Source organism: Cygnus olor, chromosome 1 (assembly GCF_009769625.2).
Source record: "Cygnus olor isolate bCygOlo1 chromosome 1, bCygOlo1.pri.v2, whole genome shotgun sequence".
Taxonomy (NCBI): Eukaryota; Metazoa; Chordata; class Aves; order Anseriformes; family Anatidae; genus Cygnus; species Cygnus olor.
The window spans coordinates 38,013,630-38,033,746 of record NC_049169.1 but is presented as its reverse complement, the minus strand read 5'-3'; the positions used below and the strand labels follow the sequence as shown (position 1 = coordinate 38,033,746).

The following is a 20,117-nucleotide window of genomic DNA, read 5'->3' as shown; positions in this document are numbered from 1 at the left end:
TCAATTTTAACATGTCATTTTTTCATGTCTCTATCTATTGCTCCAAAACCCTGAATTTCTTCTTCTCTATGCTACAGATTTGTTTATTCAGGCTGGACAATAGAACTAGGTATTATGAACTACAAGAAGACTATATAGGAAGAAAACAGGCATATATTAAAATATATGACATTTTTAAAAATATATGTGAACTTTCAAGTTTTTTTCCTTTTTTTTTTTTTTTTGTTCTCTTGTGGGTTTTTTTTGTTCCACCCCCTCTCCCCCCCATTTTGTGTAAAAAGGCAAATTTAAGCTTCAAATAATTTCCTCCCATTAAGTCAGTGAAACTGTAAATTAGTATCATTTTTAATGGCCCAGGAAACTCACTAAAACCATTTTTAAAATACCCATGTTCATTAGTGGTCACATGTTCAGTAACTAAACTACCGGCCTGGAATCCTCAAGCATGGGGAAAATAAAAGGCAACTTTATTTTTTAAAAATCACAGGTAACGATTGAATTCTTCTATACGCCTTGATCTACTGTCAGTTCACCCAACTGATGATGCTTTGCCAGTTAAGGTTTTACTCACGGCTAGAGAAATCTCTGGATCTTCATTGAATGAATCAGCATCGCTATCTTCATCCTGATAAATAGTCAGCTGATACACCTAATTTAAATTTAAATTAAAAAAGTATTGATGTTACTGGTTTTGGTATTCAATTAAGAATCTGTTTTCTGATAGATTGCTTTTAATTAAATGAAATAAAAAATACTGTATATGCTCTGTTTATGTTAAAAAGCTAGAAGCTAGCAAGCAACTCCACAAAACCTGATGGTTAGCTGACAGGGGGTGGCGTGGGGGGTGTGGGGAATCTGTTCACGTTTGGAACACGTGATTTGAAAGAAAACCAGACTAGACAGATAGAAGGAACTGCCTTCTAGAGTAGAGGGGTTCCTTCTCTCCTACTCACCAGGGGTGGGGCCACACCTGGAATACTGTGTCCAGTCCTGGGCTCCTCTGCTGCTGGGGGCAGAGGCACGCCTCAACCCTTCCTTCCTCCAACCACTATCCTACCTCTCTGCAGCACTCTAACCCACGGTAAATCAGTACAGACAGTCCCATTCCTCCCCTGTCATGAATTACAATCATTTATATCCCTGTCTGATTCTACCTTTGGTACTTACCTGATCTTGCCAGGAGCCAATTTAGCTCTTAAGTAACAGAAAACTAACACAGGGAAAAAAAAAAAATCTGCTTCCCTCCTGACATTCCAGATATCTTGGTCTCTCAAAAATGATGGCAGTAACTATTTTAAATCTTTTTGCCTCCTAATGAAAATTTCTAAAATTGTATTCCAGCCTCTCTCTACAAAGCACCTATACTAATGGAAGCAAATGACTTAGAAATATCACTTTGCAAAGATTTACTAGGAAAGTTTTCCTTATCAATGAAAACTGTTGTCAAAAGCTCAACACGTGTCCAAGTAACGCTTCTGTAATTATGTAAGAATACTCAGGTACACAGAATGCCATCAACAGCTAGTGAGTAAAATTTACCAAACAGACTTCTACCAAAAGCCTGTGTGAGAGCCTATGGAATGCCTCAGCATTGTTCTGCTTACTGGACTGAGGGGTATATAGTGGTGACCCAACTGCACAGAACATAACTTGTTTTAATCAATGACTGGATGCGATTTGTTATGTAGCACTCCCGAAGAATTACTGCTGCTTCTTGTTGGAATTTCAACGTAATTTTCTTTAATTTTCCTTAGCCCTGCCACCCCCCCGGTCAAAGAAAAAAGAATTACCTCATCATCTTCATCTGTGAGCTCCTGTCCTTCTTCATTATGGCTATAGTCTTCTGAATAAATAGATTCAACTTCAAACTCTACACTGAACTGGTCTGAAACAGAACTATGGTCAAACCAATCGGAGTTTTCGCTTAGTGAACTGGCATCGAGATCCTGAATAAAAAAGAAAGGAAACAGATGGTCAACCTCCGTAGTCCATACCCATAATCATTACTGTTAAGACAGCAACTCCTTAAAAGCGTATCTCCTTAAGATAGTGTTAAAAAGACAGATATCTCCTACAATTATTAAAAAAAAAAAAAAAAAAAAAAAAAAAAAAAAAAAAAAAACTATCCAGTTTAATTAGCTACAGTAGAAATAAGAATAGCCACTGTTAGATGGAACAGCACTTATGAGACAAACTGGTTATAGCTTGGTAAACTTAACAATGTATGCCGCAAAAAAATACGTTTTGACTTACAGGAATGGAAAGAGAATCTGTTGAATCACTGCTATTGCTTCTTTCACGGCACAGCCCACTGACTACACACCATGAGAGACTTTCATCAAATGTCAACGAAATGCTGTCTGACTTGTGTCGTTTTCTTCTGTCAGCATGCGGGTCATCTGAAGAATTTTCTTCTGGGCATATTCAAGAATTTTTATTACTCCAAAAATATCTATGCAATGTGCAGTTTTGAATGTTCTTAACAGCAGCTTAAAATACAATATACTTATGTAGCAATCGAAGAAATATAAAGTTATCCAGTATTATTTTATAGAAAAAGGCACCAAAAACAAATGAAAGACGACAATAACACTGAGAAACACGAGGTGTGAAACATTCCTGAAAATAGCAATTCAGAAGCTGTCTTTCCCCACTTGTCCCATCTGTACAGCTTGTAAATGGCAGTCTCCACATGCAGGAACTAAAGTTACTGCAAATTTTGAAGCATTTTTACCCCAATTCACACATGATACACATTAAAACCCTACTGACTTTAAGGAATGGAGTTAAGATTTTAATTGTAGGAGCTCCCCCTACAGTCATATGACAGAAAGACACTTTCAGGGGGCTTGCTAGCCCGTCCCAGAATTTGGACAGAGATGAGCAACTTGCTCCCAGGTCAAATGTATAAGAAGGACCTCGAGCTAGGCAAGGCACGTTCAGGTTCAAGTTTCAGATACCTCAGCAAATCCATCAATTAATAGCTGCACTATATGCAACTGTATTTACTCGTTGGAATTTTTGAAACAAAACATTATGTGAATGATTTTGACAACACATGAGCAAGAAAATCTTCAAGACTAACACACAGCGTAAAAACTGAACCATGAAAACATTGCTTTAAGCTGTGCTTATTATATATGCTTAGTTTGAAGGCCAAAAAGCAATGCTTTTTTAATGTATCATGCTTTGATACAACAATGTAGAGCAGCATAAGCAGTAGGGGGACAGCATTTTAGGGGTAGGTAAGTCAAAATTCAGCTCCACTGCCTTTTGGTGTGTTTGATATCAAACAATTTTCTTAAAAAGGCATTGCAAAGTCAGTATGTATGTGCAGTGGAGTGAAAGTTCCCCAAGAGGACTGACAACGTGGTTCAACAGACCTCAGTACGGGCCTGCTGCCCCCTACAGGCGCCCTCTGCGTACACCCTTCCTTGCCCAGCTTTGCCCTGGCCTTGCAAAACACACTGCCAATCCACCAGTCTCCACGCCTTGAATCTTTCATCGTAAAAGAAAAGAGAACAAAACACTTGTACATACTTTGAGACTTCTCTTACTTTCCCTTGGTGCTTCTTCAGCCCCTCTCTTTTCTTTTTCCGCCCTGAGAGCCCCACCACATTTGGAGCCCCCAAGGCCCAAGGGTTGCTCCTGTCCATCGTTGTCCTCATTTAGTTGTCATGGCTCCATGCTGTACTGATACTGTACCACCACAAGGTTTCTATACACTATATAAGCGGCTCCAAAGGAGCCGCTACCATCATAATTTAACAAGAATAGTGGCTTAAAAGGAAGATTTCCTATAAATTAGAAAAAAAGTGTATATAAAAACACTATATTAAAAGAACTTTTAAGGTTGTAACAAACTAATAAATGGATGCAAAGACACGAGTTAATAATCAAACCTACAATAAGTAAGCACAACACAGGACCTTACGTGCTCTGGGTCATGCCTAAATATTACAGGTTATGATGCTTAACTGCAGCTTTCCATCCCTTCACCAGTTTTTGTTACAACATTAAATGTTCTTTTAATTTAGTGCAAACTGCTCAGCAAAACAGCACAGTTTTTGGACTGGCTAATAAAAACAGTGGTCTATGATGAACACAGAAAAAAATACTACATAAATGCTGAGGAACTTTAAAATGTTCCCAAGCAACTGAAAAAAAAATAAAGAAAAAAAAAAGAAGCATCTATGTAATGACAGAAGGTTATCGCTGCCCAGGTTAAGTACAGGTGTCAAGTCATGAGGTAATGAAAGTGAGCAAAGAAACAAACTACCATAAGGAATCTGAAATAGCGTTCAAGTTGAACTGTATAGAGAACGCATCCATTGAGCAACTTAACGTTATACAGGTTTATGCTGACCAACTTGCTATTTGCCAATTCTCAGAAGAAACACTCCATGCTTTGAAAACGTATTTGCCAGTGATTATTAAATAACCATAATAAAGAGGAACTGGAGACAAATGCAACGCTTAAGTGGCCAGACTTTTTACAAAGTGCTTTAAGAACATCCAAAATAATCTGGTATTACTATTGGACTTTTCAAGTCCGTATCACCATCTGAAATCCAATGAAAACTGCTTTCAGAGGGCAAACAAAATGTAAAATGTTGCGGCTATCTACACAGGGACTTGAAACACATTTGAAAACATCAGTACAAATAGAAGTGTTCTCATCATGAAGACAGCACAATGGATTACGTCCTGCTAACGTGAACAAGTTGAACAGATCCCTGGAACAAATTATTCTATCATCTTACTAACAGTTCCCAAAATCCAAACTGTAACATGACACTGGAGCAATGCAAGCAATCCTGTACTTCTTCCAGATTGAAGATTTTGTTTTAGATATGCAGAGGAACATAGATAGTGTTTGTTAGCATCTTTCCAAGTCAGTGAGGTAACAGAATGTGCTTGTTTCCTAAGTGTCCGTGACATTGAAAGCTCTGCATCGTTGATCTGCACATACCGGATTCGCTGTGTGTTCTCCTCCTAGATGATGATGTTGGTCGGGAAGTCACGTTTGATGAAGTCTGCTTCTCTTCTAACTCTTGCATGGATTCCTGATTAACAGAAGTAATGAAAAAGCCAAAATATGAAAATGAGGTAAAAGGCTAGAATTACTCTAACTGCATCCAAGCCATTGACACTATAGAAATGAAACAGAATTTACATCTTTCAATGTTTTACATTCTGAGATTACCTTTAAAACATTTTCTTTCTCAAGCTGAAATCTGGCATCAACCTCAGGTGTGTCAGCAAGTGTACAGTCTGAAAACAAAACAAAACCACACTTTAGCACAGCAGAAAAAGTCAACTTCAAGCTCAAAAATATTATAGCAAAAGTAACAGGGAGAAGTCAACTGCACCCAGCATTTACAAAGTTCTGATCAGAACTTACAAACCAGACATTCTGTGACAACTGAAAACGCAACACCGCTCCCTTGCTTTCCAAGTTTGCGCAGCACTTCTGCTGTAATATTATGAAAGTGGGAAAATGGGGAGGAGGAAGGAATCTCAATAGCCAAGTACCTCTGAATTCTATTATAAATGCCTCCAAATGAAAGTTGTGCATTAGCTGTGATTGTGCAGGTATGAAATAATATACATGGAAGTATTTTTACACTTCTATAGAGTATATTTTACTAATTATCATTTAATGGGAACATTAAATTCAAAAGACATTCAATGGAAGAAAAATTGAGTGTTGTTAATTGTATCTCCTGACTAACAGATGGACACTGAATTAATCAATTACCTTCCAAGAAAAAAAAAAAAAAAAGATAAATTTAAGTTTGCTACCATAACAATAAGGGGTAATGAAGACAGCCATTCAAAAGACGTACCTCCAGAAAGAATCAAAACCAAAGGGTATCTCTTACTACGGATTCAGAAACTAACTTACCAAACAGCACACATTAGTTAACTTCTGGTTCACTCCTTACATCGGTCAAAAATTACAGCTACATTGAGCATTTATACTGCAGCAAAGTTACCACTTCTTAAAAACCATGTAGACCTCTTAAAGAGGACTCAGCACTGGCAGTGTATCTGAGTGTAATCAGTTCTAAATATAAGTCAGATTCAGTTTTGCAAATAAAACCAGGACACTAACAGAAAGAAGAGAAAGCATTTGAACTGATTCCATTGTTGGCACAAGTTCAAGAAGCCCATTTTTGGTATTAAAGCCTTCAACAACATAAGAAGCTTTATCTGTAAGAAATACAAGCAATTTTTCAACTGAGTCTTGTTTGTGTTCAGTTTTGATTATGCTTGTTCCAGTTCAAATCGCACAAAATTACCAAAATGCTGCTCAGAATCAGTTTTCTTTCCAGAAAAAACACAGTGTTGTGCTTTAATTCACCATTATTTGCAATCACTCCAGACACTAATGTGTAAAGTTAAACAGCTAATTATTGAGAGACGGATGTTATCTGATCGCTACATGCGAGATGCATTAACATCAGTAGTATTTTCCCTACTACTATTTCCCAAACTGGCTTACCTTGTTGATTGATTGCTACCAGGTTTCTGCAAATCATCGAATATACCCTCCTTAGATGGGGATAAAGAAAAAAAGAGATGTTGCAAGTTAGGTTGCAGAATTCATACATATGTTGCACATTTATTAGCTGGAGAGCTGTTCTGGTTAGCATTAACTTTTATTGTGATAACTGGAGACTGCCCAAAAAAGTGAGCCAGTTTCTATGACAAATGTGGAAAACAGTTATTCTGACTTGAAGTTTTTTTCAGCATTGTTGTTTTGCTCTTCAAAACAAGCAGATCCCCTCTCCCTTTCTGAAGAAAGGGAAGAGATTTTATCCATCTCAATAGAGTCAAAACAGCATTATTTTTTTAAATTCACTCAGAGTCAGAAAACTCTGGGAGAAGAGTCGATCCTTTCGACAACGAGCTCCTAACAATCAGCATCTATTTCTAATCTAACAATGATTCAAAATTACTCTTTCTGGAACTTCTGACAATCTGTATAGAGTCTTGCAAAGCAACCACACAGCACAACTGTGATTTACGTTAGGATTCAGAAGACTGTACATAGAGATTCTGCAGCAAGACAATTTATTCAAAATAAATGTTAAAATACTGAAGCTTTGTGCTGGAGTGAGGTATGATTTCTCAACAGGAGAACATACTGTGATTATGTACTACAGTTTTCCACTCTTAACTTGTATACCTGCATTGCCTCCATACATCAAGTCAAAAGCCTTAACTGTTTCTGCAATCCCTTTGTAGCTGTTACATTACAGAAGAGAATTTTCCCATTTCACCTTGGGATGGTTTGAGGCTACAGTAACCCCTTCCAGTTTGTGGAACTTTTGAGATTTCTTGGTTATAGACACAGACAGACATTATTTCACAGAAAAAGACTAGATCAGGTGAGAAGTAATCTTAAGAAAGAGCTTACCATCTTCCAAGATATAAAGAATTAATAAAAGGCCATACAAATTATGTTCTCCATTATTTATTTCACAATCAGACTCTCAGAAAAGAATTCAATTTTACCTGTGTTCTTTTACTGAAAAGCTTGTTACTCCAAATAAATCCCCAAGGAGATCATTTGCACAGTGCACAATGTGTTGCTCTTTTTCATCATATAATTGTTTAGACATAATATATTGTCCAAGATAGAATATTACCTGTAAAAGAAATCACATACACAGACATTAGCACATACACAAGTTTTGCTGTTTCAAGTTCAAATACAAGGGGAAACATTAAATTAATTGAGATTTATTCCTCTCACACTAATTGATTAGAACTCCCTTTGAGCTGCAATTTTTATTATTCCCCCAGTACTATGTTATTCTAAGGACAGACAAAAGCCTTTCTTTATATAGTGAGAAACTTGCTGAACACTACCTAAGGAGTTAGCAGAACTCAAAAAATATCCTGTCTCATCACCTTTTGTGAAACTCACTACCTCCCATTCACCCAAAACAGAAGAAGAATCTCCCTGTATTTACTGTCATCTACCTTTATTGAATAAAAGTTCTCACCTCCTTCATAGTAAAAGTGTCTTTTTCCGCACCAGCTAACTTCAACAGCTTCAACAACAGTGGCTTTGGTTTCACCTATGTGGGGATGAAAAAAGAAAAACAGTCTGCAGCAACTGTTCACCAAACAAAGCATTATTTATACAGATTAGTTTCCTCCCTCTGTGTTAACCTCATATAAAAAAAAGACACAACTAAGTGATAATCTATCCACTCCCAAGGTTTTGGCTTTGCAAAGTTAAACTTAAGACCTTTACGACTGTCAGGTCCAGAGTGCAAGAGACAAAGCAGGACTCTGGTTCCTGGGACAGTTTATGGGGCTATCTATGGTTTCACACTGGCCAGCTGGCTCTACCCCTTACAGTTTTCTTAGTTGGGACAAGCAGACCCTGTCCTTTCCACTGTATTTCAATCGATCCTACTTGTACATTGCCCTCTGCCCTCCCATCCACATGCCGTGCCAGCAGTTATTTCTGCAGCCAGTCTATGAACAGCCAGAGCTCTGAGGCAGAGGGAAGAAATGTTCCTCTCCCTCCCCTGTTTTTTTTTTTTTTTTTTTTTTGCACTGTTCCATGAACAGCTGTGCCAGTACAATGCAGGAGACGAGAACAAGCTGCAGGGGATGTCACAACTGCAAACAAAATGCCTGTGTAACCACTGTCTGATGGTTCCGGGTGCAATACTACTACCACCCCTTTAACCATAGCAAAACCATTCTAAGAACGGACTAATATTTAGCTATCATAAGACATTTTTATAATTTCTTTCTTACAGGAAAACATGAATAAGATACAAGGCAAAGAATAAATGCTTAAGGAAGGAGGGGAAACTTTCCTATACTCCATTTCAAATATGCATTATAACTAACAGTACATTTTAGTGCATTAGCAAGAGATTAGTCGCAAGAATTATACTTAAACGAAAAACAAATGTGGACTATGTTTCATGTCTATTCACTCCCTTCCTAAATGCTACAGCTATTTACAGCATGCAGGACATACTGCAGTTTCATAAAGGAAGCAAACACTAACTTATTAAACTAGTAAATACAGCTCAGGATAGGAATGCAATGCAGTTTCAGATCTCTGAATCCACAACTCGATCTGTCAGCTGGGATGACGTTACCCCAAGCCCTCCCTCCCCAACACCTGCAGGGTTCTGCTCCCATGCAGATGTGACAGCAGACTAGGTAGCATCCTACTATGACTTTAAAAAAGAACAAACAAACAAAAAAAAAAAACATAAAACAACCACATACACACACACACACAAAAAAACAACAAACAACAAAACCCCCTCTGAACACTCTGTTGTTCTGTTATTTGGATTTTTTTTTTTTTAAGTTCTGCTATCAGTCTACATTTTTAGGCTTTAACCTTCTACAAAAACGGAATGAGTTAAGCTGTCATCGTCCACACTGCAATGTTTAACAAAGCTGCACGCCACTTCCATCCTTGTGAAAGGGCACAGCCAGGACTGCGTAACTGTCACCGTGCTGTGAAAAAGCCTGAATATGCAAAGCCACGAACACAAACAAAGACTCCTACTAAAACTTCCTTATGAAGTCCGGTACAACAGAAAGTGAAAATGCCAAATTTAAAAAAAAACAACTCCAGTTGTACCGAGATTATTTCACTAACACTGTATGTCTTGCACTGCGGATCATCTTCCACAGCTTAGGAACCGTTTCACCACAGGATTCTTATCAAGATCAAACAGGACTACACGATCCTTGAAAGCAAGCAGCCTGAACGCCAAGGGTCTCCAGGAAACAAAGCCTAGACCTGAAGCACCATCTTCAGCTCCGCGGATGAGAAAGATCTGCTTTCACAACCCCGAGACAGAGGAGAGCCCACCTTCACCTGGCGTTCCTGCACGCCTCGCAGCCCGAGCAAGGCCGGCCTCCTGCACTGACAGGGCAAAACCCCGCACAGAGAGACCACGAAGCACTCACGCGTCCACCCGAGGTACTGACCAGGGCCTCCTGCTCCGAGGCGGTGACAGCAGCGCCATCCGTGAGGGCGGACATCTTGGTGTTGCACATTTGCCTGCAGTTAGGGGGAGAACAACCCCAGCACATGTAACGCGGCGCTACAGCCCCGCTTCCCCCCTCACGCACCACCACCACCACCAAATGGCCGCCGGGCTGCGCGCGCTCCGCCGCCCCGCCGATGCCCGCTCACCTCGCCGCCCTCGGCCAAGCCCGGCGCCGGGCAGCCGTGCCGAACCGAGCCGAGCCGTGCCTAACCGAGCCGTGCCCGGCTTTAAATAGCGCCGCCGAGCGCAGGCAAGTCGGGGCTTAGCTCCGCCGCCGGCCGCGGCCCGACATGCCTGAGCATGACCGGCGGCGCTGCCGAGTCACGGCGGGGGGCGGGCGCCGCTGACTCACGGCGGCCGCCAGCAGCGGCAGCAGGAGGGGGGAGGCGGCCCCGGGACGCAGCCGCCGCTCCGCGCCCCCCTCGCCCACATCCACATCCCCATCCCCACCCCGACCCCGACCCCGCCGCCCTCTTTCCCCCCCTCTTCCCGCGGGTGGGAGCCGCGGAGCTCGCCTCACCCTCCCCCCCATACTCCCCAGCGAGCTCCGAACGGCCCCGCGGCCCCCCAGCCCCCAGCCCCCGCCCCGGTCCCCCCACGCACCGCCAGCCGCGCCCGCTCCGCTGCACGGCCCGCGGCGGGCGGAGAACCGGCGGCCCTACGGGGCCTGGGCGCGCTGCGCGCCCCGCGCCGCCATTTTGGCCGCCCTGCCCTGCCCGGCGCGCTGGCGTCTGCAGCGCCCCCTAATGGCCGCGGGGCAACGGCCGCGCCGCCTCAGGCCGCGGGGGACGCCTCCGGCAGCGGCGGCTGTGGGAAGGAGGGAGGCAGAGCGGGGGCCGGGGCCCTTTTTGTTTTTCTCGCCCCCGTCTCTTCTTTGCTGTCGTCCCTCGTAACCCCTCGCGACAGTGGTCAGGGTGACGGCCGCTCCCTGAAGCCGTGGGGTTGCAGTAAACAAAACGTGTTGTGGCACTGAAGCACCAAGGAGATGGAGCTTGTTGCTAATAGCAAGCCCCAAAGAGTCTGAATTTCCCCTACAGAGCCTCACCTCCACTAAAAATCGCTAAAAGTTGCAGGCAGGTGTTGGTTATCTCGCCAACTTCACCTCAGACACCACCAGCAGCTCTGCCGTGTCAGCCAGTTCCGAAGCATCACGTTTTGTTTTGTTTTGGTATATACAGCCTTGAGACCTCTAATTTAACCTTGTGCTTTTGTAAATCCAGCTGCAGCATGTGCGTATGAGAGAAGGCCTCATTATGTCAACTTCTCTCCAAAAGGTGGAAGCTTGCTTATAGACCACGTAAATTCAGTGGCAAAAATGTCAAGTGTTGCTCGCCTGGCGAATAGGCTGACACCTTTGGATACCAATTCGATTGCAATGCTCATTTGTTCTTTTGTTGTTGTTTTCACCAATATTTAGGAAAGCAGCAAAAAGCTTTACATCCAAAGAGAAATGGACAACATGAACTATATTCCTGCCATCTCCCAACTCTGTAATTTCAAATTTCTGTTAAATGTAGGGTAGTTAGGAGAATGTTATTTTGACAGGTACTCATTCGTTGCTACACTTCAACTATACAATGGTTAGTTTTCAGCCTGACTCCCTTTTCTAATTCTCAGGTTTATTCTTTGCTCATGATGACATTTCAAACTTATATTTGAATAGTGAAAAGATTTGTTAAGGAACAGGAGTGCTGCAAATTGCGTGTGAAGATAAGCTATAGCAGAGAGAGCACTGCCACAACTCAATAATGCTGATTTTCCATGACAACTAACTTGCCCAAACAAGCAGTGGATAGCTGCCTGGACTTGTCCTTTGGCCAAAGACAGATTTTCAGCAAGAACGTCACCTTGTAAAAATTCCAGTAACGGTTTAAATTGAGATATTTGTGTGATGATGGATTTTCAAGATGAGCTTGTTATCTCTGTAGAGTGTAAAGCTCAAGGTCTACTGATGGGCAGCGGAGAAGCTGCACCAATTCCACAGAGTGTGCTTACCTTCTGTTAGCACCAGAGGTTCAAGACAAACTGACATCTGCTTTAAGTGGAATGTCTTGCCATTGGCAAAGTTAGGTATCTGCTTATTTCCATCCAGCACACAAATCACTGAGATCCTTAGCTAGCTTGATCTTTAGAAATTACTTCTACACAAAAATGCAAGAGGTTTGAACTTAATGGCAGTGGTCAGTAGATCTAACACTGAACCTTATCAATGCTCAAACTTGTTCTGATGTGGCACACAAACTGTATTCCCATACAAAATGCATGTTACTGAACTGAAGTAAAACAAATAGAGTATTCATCTAGTTCTTCTGAAAATATATCACATTATTGAACATTTTGTCTTAAAGATGGTATTATTTTACTCAGGCTGTGTGGATATAAAGGTGCTTTTTAAATTATCACTAAGTTTTCTACGTTAATATAGTCCAATACTAAACTGGTTGCTATTACTTTATTTTTTCCACTTCTCAGCCAACAAGCATCTTAGCCAACAAGCATCTTGTGACCAATGAATTTGTGATTAGATTGTGATTCTTTAAAGAATAACTTCCCTTGCCATTTCATTAATTGCTAAGAGAGAGAAAAAAAAAAAAGAACAGTTTCTGTCTAGAATTTTTCTGTCTAGAATTTTTCTGTCTCCTCAAGGACAATCTTATCTCTTTTCTCAGCCAGACTAATCTCAAGTAAGAGGAGGCAGCTAGTAGGTAAAATATGCTCTCTGTGCTTTGCTAAAGATAGGGGGATGTTTTCTGACGTGAAGTACTACACCACTTTTGTCCCATTTCTCACTAAGACAGCGCGTGGTATTTCATCAACATGCACAATTATTTCCTTATGCTTGATAATTCTGGACAAGCATAATTAAAGGTTTTACTTGAAGGGTAATAAGCCTGTATAGTTACAAGAGCTGACTTCCTCACTGCTTCAAGGTCCTAAAAAGAAAAGGAGACATCACTATACCTTAGTAGGTTTTCAACCTCTGTGCATTTATTTCTATTGTTACAGAAAATATCTGGAGCACATGTAGTCCATCTACCTTCTCTGGAGATACCCACCTTACACCATTGTTAACTTATGTAGTATATGAGATCCATATTAATATAAAATCAGGTTCTAACTGCAGACATTTCATTGTTTAATGCTTTTGATTTAAATTATTTCTCCAAGCTGGATCTGTTCTACCTATAGGCACGTATCCCAGAAGAAAGATGGGTTGCTGTGCTGCAGGGATGCCCAACTCAAATGAACAGATGGGTCATAAAAAAGCTTCAGTTTCAGATTTTGGTCACCACCCTTTTTTTTTTTTCCCCCAATACGTCCCTCTTACTCTTTCTTAGTTTGCATGAAATTGTCCAAAGTTCCCATAAGATGATCAAAGGCATAGGTGGCCAGGGTTTTCAGTTCTGATTTCCAGTCTCTCTTGTGGTGCTTGGCTATCAGGCGGGTTAACCTCACGTGCAGTCTATCCACTGCTCCCAGGGCAAAACCAAAACAGCCTCTGGGGCCACAGGCTGTGCTGGCGGACCCTTCCTTAAGCCTCAGGCTGTATCTCTATCAGTGTGACAAAGCTGTGATCAGCCCGGTTACAGACTGTCAGGCACAGCGAGATAACAGGATGGAGGGAAAAGTGGGCTGCGTGCAGCTGGGGCCTGTGTGGCTTAATGAGGCCTGCGGCCAGGCCCGTCTGCTCCAGCCACGACCTCACGTTCCCTGCAATGGGTTGGCACACTTCTGTGTAAGGATCAGGGAGAGAGTTTTTTCTTCCATGACCTTCCTGTTCTCTTCTGTAAGAAAGAACACACTTGATAGAAAGTCTGCTTCAGAGAACTTACCTGAATTCTTCATAAGCTAAGACCTATCCCAACGGAGAGGTCTGTCAGTATCACCAGAAACCTCATACTGTAAACCAAATTCTATTAAACAAAAAGGGGATGAAGCCTTCCTTGGGGCAATTTCGATCAAACTAATGCCAAGTGGAAATAAAGAGCAGGGCTTGGCATTGGTGAGAACCCAAAGACCGCATTCTGCGCTCTTGCAGCTGTTTAACAGGGAACGCTGGCTTCTGCTTTGCTGTTAAACTTTTGTTTGCTGCTGTGCCACATTCAACCTTCTTTATTTTGAAAAATGTAGGTGGGCTGCCAAAGATGGTCTCAAACAAAATGTTTCTCTAACAGCTGTTCACAAGCTTGTTCAGGTAAGCACTGCTCTTCTGAAGTGTTAAGGGCAAGCAGCTTCAGAAACACCTGGAGCTGGACCAATCCCACATCAGAAGACAGATTTTTTTTTCTTCTTTTGTTTACTTGACATACACATTCCTTCATGCATCTGGGAGACACTAGTGTCTGTCTGTCTGCCCAAATCTGATTCCTATTTGGTAGCAGCTCAGTCAGCCAGAAGCAAAATTAAATGAAACAATAGTGGCAAAAATACAAGACTATTATCTTGACTTTCTGCTTAGCAGTGCTCAAAATCTAACATAGAATGAAAGTTGGTTTTGTGTGTGTTTTTTTTTTTTCCCTCTATATTTCTGTTCAGTCCTCGCTTTTGAAAGAAGCTTGTGGAGTGATTCTAAAGAATAGAGAAGGAAAAAAACTCAGAAAAAGGTTCTTCTGATTCCCGAAAGCTTTGGTGACAAATATCACTGAGTGAAGAAACTCTGGTTTTCTCCTACTGCTGTTAAGCAGGGGTGAAGTATGTGGCTAGGTTGAGACCATTTCCTGCTCTACTAATCTGTAGCTGTGAAGATTGAATAATCCTGTGATCTCTCCTCCTGGAGGAGTACTTGATGGCATGTAATTAGATCAAAGAAAGCCTTTTTTAACAATGGTCATCTGCCTCCTTTAAGCAAATTAGGATGACACCAGTTCAGTTTAGAACTGTTTCTTTAATTCAGTGTTAAATTGTCATTCAAATGTACCGCTCGGCTTAGCACAAAACACCTTTCTGTTCAAGGGAGTCGCCCAGAAGGGTGTGTGGCATGCACATGGGATTCAAGTGACAGACAGATGTCTTCCAGAAGCTCCCGAGGAGGGCCTGAAATGGATTCACAGTCTGAAATGTGTTCAGGGAGAACCTAGCTCTATTAGAGGCTGCGAGCAAGCACAGCGTGCAGTCCAAGCACTGCCTGCTCAGGATGCCTTATACGGACAGAAGGACAGAGAGGGACAGAACTGCAGCTGGTGATGAGGTCAGGCCTGCTGGAGTCAGGCTGCAGTTTGGGTTAGGGGAGGGGAAGATAAAAACGAATTCTAACTGCCTGGCTGTGATTTGAACTGTTTGTTACTAACACCAGCACCCAGCAGGGTGTTACATCGCACAAGCAGCTTCCTAACTCAGACCCGTTCTGTGTCTGGTCATGTAGCTCCTAGAATTGTCCCAGCCTTGCCAACCCGTTTCTCCACATCTCTCCTGCATGCTCCCATTCTTGCTTTCTAACTGCCTGTTATATAAGAAATAATAGTCTTTTTTTTGTTTCTTTTGTTTTTTTCCCCACCATAAAGTTACTATAAATGCCCTCCCTTGCAGACTTTATGACTTTATTGTGGTCAGCTCCACAGTTTAATGTTTGGTTGATGCAGTTTTATTGACTGGTATATGCTTTTACTTTACACAGAAAGAACTGCCTGTTCCTGAAAAAGCCTCAGCATTTTCCTTTTGCTGACATGATTGATGTGGCTTATAAATTACAAAGTCACCTTTTTACTGGTATCAAATCGATTTCTGCTTTTGAAAGCACAGCTTTGCCAACACAGCTTTTAACATAGAGTAAAACAACAATCCTAGTAGTTAGGCAAGTAGTTTGGAGCGGTTACTAGAGGCTTTACCAGTATCTGGGGTAGCCTCAACTTGAAATCTTGAAGGTTATTTGAGTAATTTCACACCAAGAGTCCCCTGCCATCACAAACAGGCTACATTCAGAACCTTGAACGTGTATTCCAAAGCCCACTTTGGAAATGGATTTGTTGAGAAGATGAGTTTCCTCAGAGTTGCCTTGAGATTAGGTCACCTCCAAACCAGGCATGGATGCATATAGCTCCTGAAATAAACAGCTGTACCTGGCTAAGTCATCCTTCTGAAGAGCTGCATTGCTTTCCTGGCTATCAGCTCTGCATTTTTCTTTATCTGTATGCCCTCCCTTGATTCAGGTGGATCTTGATAAAATGTCACCTCACCATCTAGTTGCTGGCATGCAACTAACAACTTGCTGCCAAGCAAGACAAGAAGTTTTTTTATAGTGTCCAGTTGTCTGCCATGGAATTAACACTTGCTTTACCACAGACATGAAACAACCACATCTAAGTAAGGAACACATTCACACCACAGGAACCTAGAGGTTCTCTCTGGACTGGAGTAGTAACATCAGCATAATATATGAGAGAGAAGTGGTGCAGTTTTAGTAGGAGGGGAGCTACATCTGTGCTAGATCTATCATCTTTCAGTGACTATAGTGCTACGGACTTCACTGAGTGATGTTTTGTCCATCTGGTGAAATTAGGAAACTCTGACTTTCACAGACGTCCTGAAGCATCCTGAATCACAGTCAGAAAATCAACCTGAACTCCAGCTGAGACCCAAACCAAGAAGATGACGATCTATGGACTTCTAATAGTGAGTTTGCACATACAGCACTGCTCTTTGTCAACATGCAAACATAAATCACTGTGCAACTCTTTTTCCAGACAGTGATTATTCCATGCTCTTTCCCTTTTCACTTCAAAGTGGTGGCTGTATTTGGTCTGTTTGAGAAGCTATCTTATAGGAAAGACATAGAAGAAAAAGGCAGGCTTTTTAGATCAAGGGCCAGTGTGTGTAAATATAGGAATGACAAGCTGGAAGAGTACAAAATGAATTCAGCAATGAATCCCAGACAGCTACTGAAAATCTTGTACCAAGGTTTTCCTTTACCTAGCTGGCAAAGTAGTCCGTGAGACGGTGCTTTGTACCTCAAGCACATTGAGCTTTACACAGAAAACAGGGAATACTGGAGAGGCAGTCTTCCTGAAGTTTTCTAATCTTTAAGTTTGCATAGCTTAATGAATATGCAGTAAAGTTTTATTTATTATTATGTTCCCAGTAGTGTATTACTGTTCTAATTAAAAGAGATCTGAAGGGGAGTTACGTAAGATTTATACAGATATTCTTCTTCAACCGGCCTAACATTCAAACAGCCTAATTACCATACAGTTGAAGTGGGCCACACGTTATAATTCCATCCTGAGTGACCCTTTCCCAGATTTCTTGTTCTAGCAAAGAAGATTTATGATTTCTGAAATCTCTTTGAACTTGAGTCCTTTGCTTTTATTTACGGGTGATCATGTGGTTTATTTCCTGCAGCCACATGCATGACTTTTCTGTACTTAGGCGTCCACAAAGGACATAGCTAGTCATCTTGCTCTCCACTGGCCAGGATTGTCTAAGTACCTTATCAATGTGATGTATTTATATTAATGAATGTTAAGGATGTGATGAAAAATGTTTATTCACTGATGTTCTTAATGTCCCTGTTTGGGACCTCTTCCTTCCATTGGTCCTGACAGTTTGTCCCTTGTTCTCACAAAGGCTACTTGCCTAAAAAAAAAACAACCAACCAACCAACCAAAAAAAACCACAACAAACAAACCACAAACACAGAAGGCACCTACTTAGCCTCCAGCATTTAGGCTCCACCCGTGTATCAACCCTATCAATTTCCCATTCTACAGCTACTCACAATACATCTCACAGATCCTTTTTCCTATTCAAACACCTGGTAAGAAAGGGCCTGCGAAGTGGAGACTAAACCTCACCCCCCAGAATTAACAGACCAGGACTGTAAAGGGAGAACAAAGCAGGAAACACTTCTCTGCTTTAACAGAACATGCAAATGTCTCTAAAGATCTTGGGGTTCTCTGCAAAAATTATTTCTCTTTCAATTACAAGTAACCACAGAGAAAAAAAAAAAACAAAAAACCTTTTTCTGGGGAAGACTTATAAGGCCAGGTGCAAGGAGCTAAGCACAGGTACTTGAGCTGGCTGAGAAGGTAGCTGGGTGTTCCTGGGAGGGATTTTGAGACCCAAAGGGATGCTGCAGGCAGTTCTGCATCAGTTACAACAGCCTTGATGATTAATCTGCTTGTGCCAACTTGGGTGATGAAGCCCTGGAACATGACAGTCACAGACTTCTCCTGAATCACAGGGAAGGCTCTTGTATACATTTGCCACTCTCAAAGCTGCAGTGAGAAACTAACAAAGTGGAATTTTGGCATTCTGGAGTTCATGTGCTCTTTTACATATACCTCTTAATTTCTCCACTTGCTTCCTTTGGTGTCTTTTCTTCTCATACCTGCATATTCTTTGTCTCCTTCTCCCCTCCTTTCAGATTTTGTTAGTATTTCCATAGTCTATTCAAAATATGCAGTCTCTAAACATATGAAAAAAAGTTTCATATAAAGTTCTTGGAAAGTGTTCTGCAAATACTCTTACGTGTCTTAATTTTTCTATAGTTATGTGTAAAAAAGTTTTCTAGAAGTGGATCAATACAGAAGCATATAGCTGGAAGGTTTACTTCTTTAATAGCATTTTAATATCTGTATATTTGACACCCTGCCTTTCTTGCTTTACTGTAGAGTTTTAGTTTTTCACAGCTCCCATCTGAAAGTCCCCTGGTACTGGTTTCCAGCATGTTTTATCCCAAGGAGGACTCTGATGGGTCCAGCTGCGCTACAGAAACTGGAATAAGTGCTTTTTTTTTTTTTTTTTCAGACTAAATATGGAACAGGAAATGAAGGGGAATCCCTTACCCCTGCTGCCCTACAAATTGAAACCTCTTTCTAAGTAACAGGTGGGCAATACAGAGGAGGATAACATCAACCATCTTAATCAGCAAGGCGAGGTTTGCAGAGGAGAGGTTGTGCCAATCCAGCTGGTATATAAACTTTTGAAGGATACGTAGGTCATTAATCTTGGTTTTCTGCCACCTCCCCTGGCTACATTAGTTGGTCTGACAGACATTACTCGGTTTACAAACCTTGCCTCACTCAGCCTCAGACTATGCTGGCTTTGTAAGGTTTGTCAGTGACGGTTTTGTCAGTGATTCTGCCAGCTGGTGGAGATTTTTTTTTTTTTTTCCATCTTAAATATGCAAAGAAAGGCTCTATGAAATAAACGAAGAAAAATTTCACAAACCCATCGATGCCACTGGAAAAGCAGGACACAAACTCTGATTGCAGATGAAAAAGTCATGCCAAGTGTTTGCTTTGTGCTCTGCTTAGTTCCGTTAAAGATTTAATATCTCCATTATCTCTTGCCACCACAGAAAGCAAGTCCATGGACTTTGGGGCATTCTTTCATTCAGCTGGTTTCACAACATCCACGTTAACCCCCAAGTAGATCACCCACACCATTCTTTTAGCTGTGGTAGCTTTGATTCTGTGAGCTTTTCTTGGCAGTTTCTTCTGCCTTTCCTGTGTACCTGGTGAGATATGCAGGCACCGCATTTTGACTTTTGACCCACCTTACTTATCTTAAAACCATGTGGTTCAGATATGAGCCAAGGCCAGAGAGGAAACAGCATGGTAGAACATTTTGAGAGGAATGCAAATCCATTTTGAGAGGATCCCAAATGCACCTTTACTGTCTGTAAGACAGTGCTGCATCATGACTTACCTGGCTGTCAGAAGACAGGCTGCAGTTTCCTTGCTCGAGCAAAGCAAGCCTTCTGCAGGCATACCCAGAAACGCAGTGCGGTGATACTTGAGAGCACAGGTCTTCTGGCTCTCAGCACCACAACATAGTTTCAAGAAGATTCATGAGAACATTTTTCTCTAACTTCTACTGAAGGAGGATTGGTAGAACACAGACCACCCCTTTCGGCAGATACTTTGCCTATCCTGATCTGGAACTCTTTAACTTTTTAACTCTCAGTGCAGGAGATGCCACAGTATCTCATCTCCTCTTTCGTACAAGATGGAGCATAGGTATAGCTGCAGAGAACCATCGACTTGGGCATGTCTTACTCTGTTCCTGATTCCGCCAAAGAGAGAGGTCCCACTCCTCTCTTCCTCTCCTCACTGCTGGCTGCGAGCT

The 20,117-nt window shown here is 41.6% G+C and overlaps 1 protein-coding gene across 7 annotated transcripts in view; it reads right to left on the bottom strand.

Annotated features, from left to right (window-relative positions):
• The window catches only part of MDM2 (MDM2 proto-oncogene), a 26,559-nt gene extending 6,442 nt beyond the window's left edge, over positions 1–20,117 (bottom strand). Inside the window, exons 1-10 of one of the 7 annotated variants that reach the window (XM_040553009.1) lie at positions 19,698–20,117; positions 9,991–10,063; positions 8,019–8,093; positions 7,525–7,658; positions 6,509–6,558; positions 5,207–5,274; positions 4,973–5,066; positions 2,254–2,414; positions 1,791–1,946; positions 572–649 (exon numbers count right to left, since the gene is read on the bottom strand). In XM_040553009.1, the coding sequence (XP_040408943.1) occupies positions 572–649; positions 1,791–1,946; positions 2,254–2,414; positions 4,973–5,066; positions 5,207–5,274; positions 6,509–6,558; positions 7,525–7,658; positions 8,019–8,093; positions 9,991–10,063; positions 19,698–19,759 (951 nt within the window). In that variant the 5' untranslated portion in view covers positions 19,760–20,117. Of the gene's footprint in view, positions 1–571; positions 650–1,790; positions 1,947–2,253; positions 2,415–4,972; positions 5,067–5,206; positions 5,275–6,508; positions 6,559–7,524; positions 7,659–8,018; positions 8,094–9,990; positions 10,064–10,198; positions 10,371–10,655; positions 10,796–19,697 lie in introns of those variants that run through there. The other 6 variants (XM_040553016.1, XM_040553017.1, XM_040553030.1 and 3 more) reach the window with 6 other exon arrangements.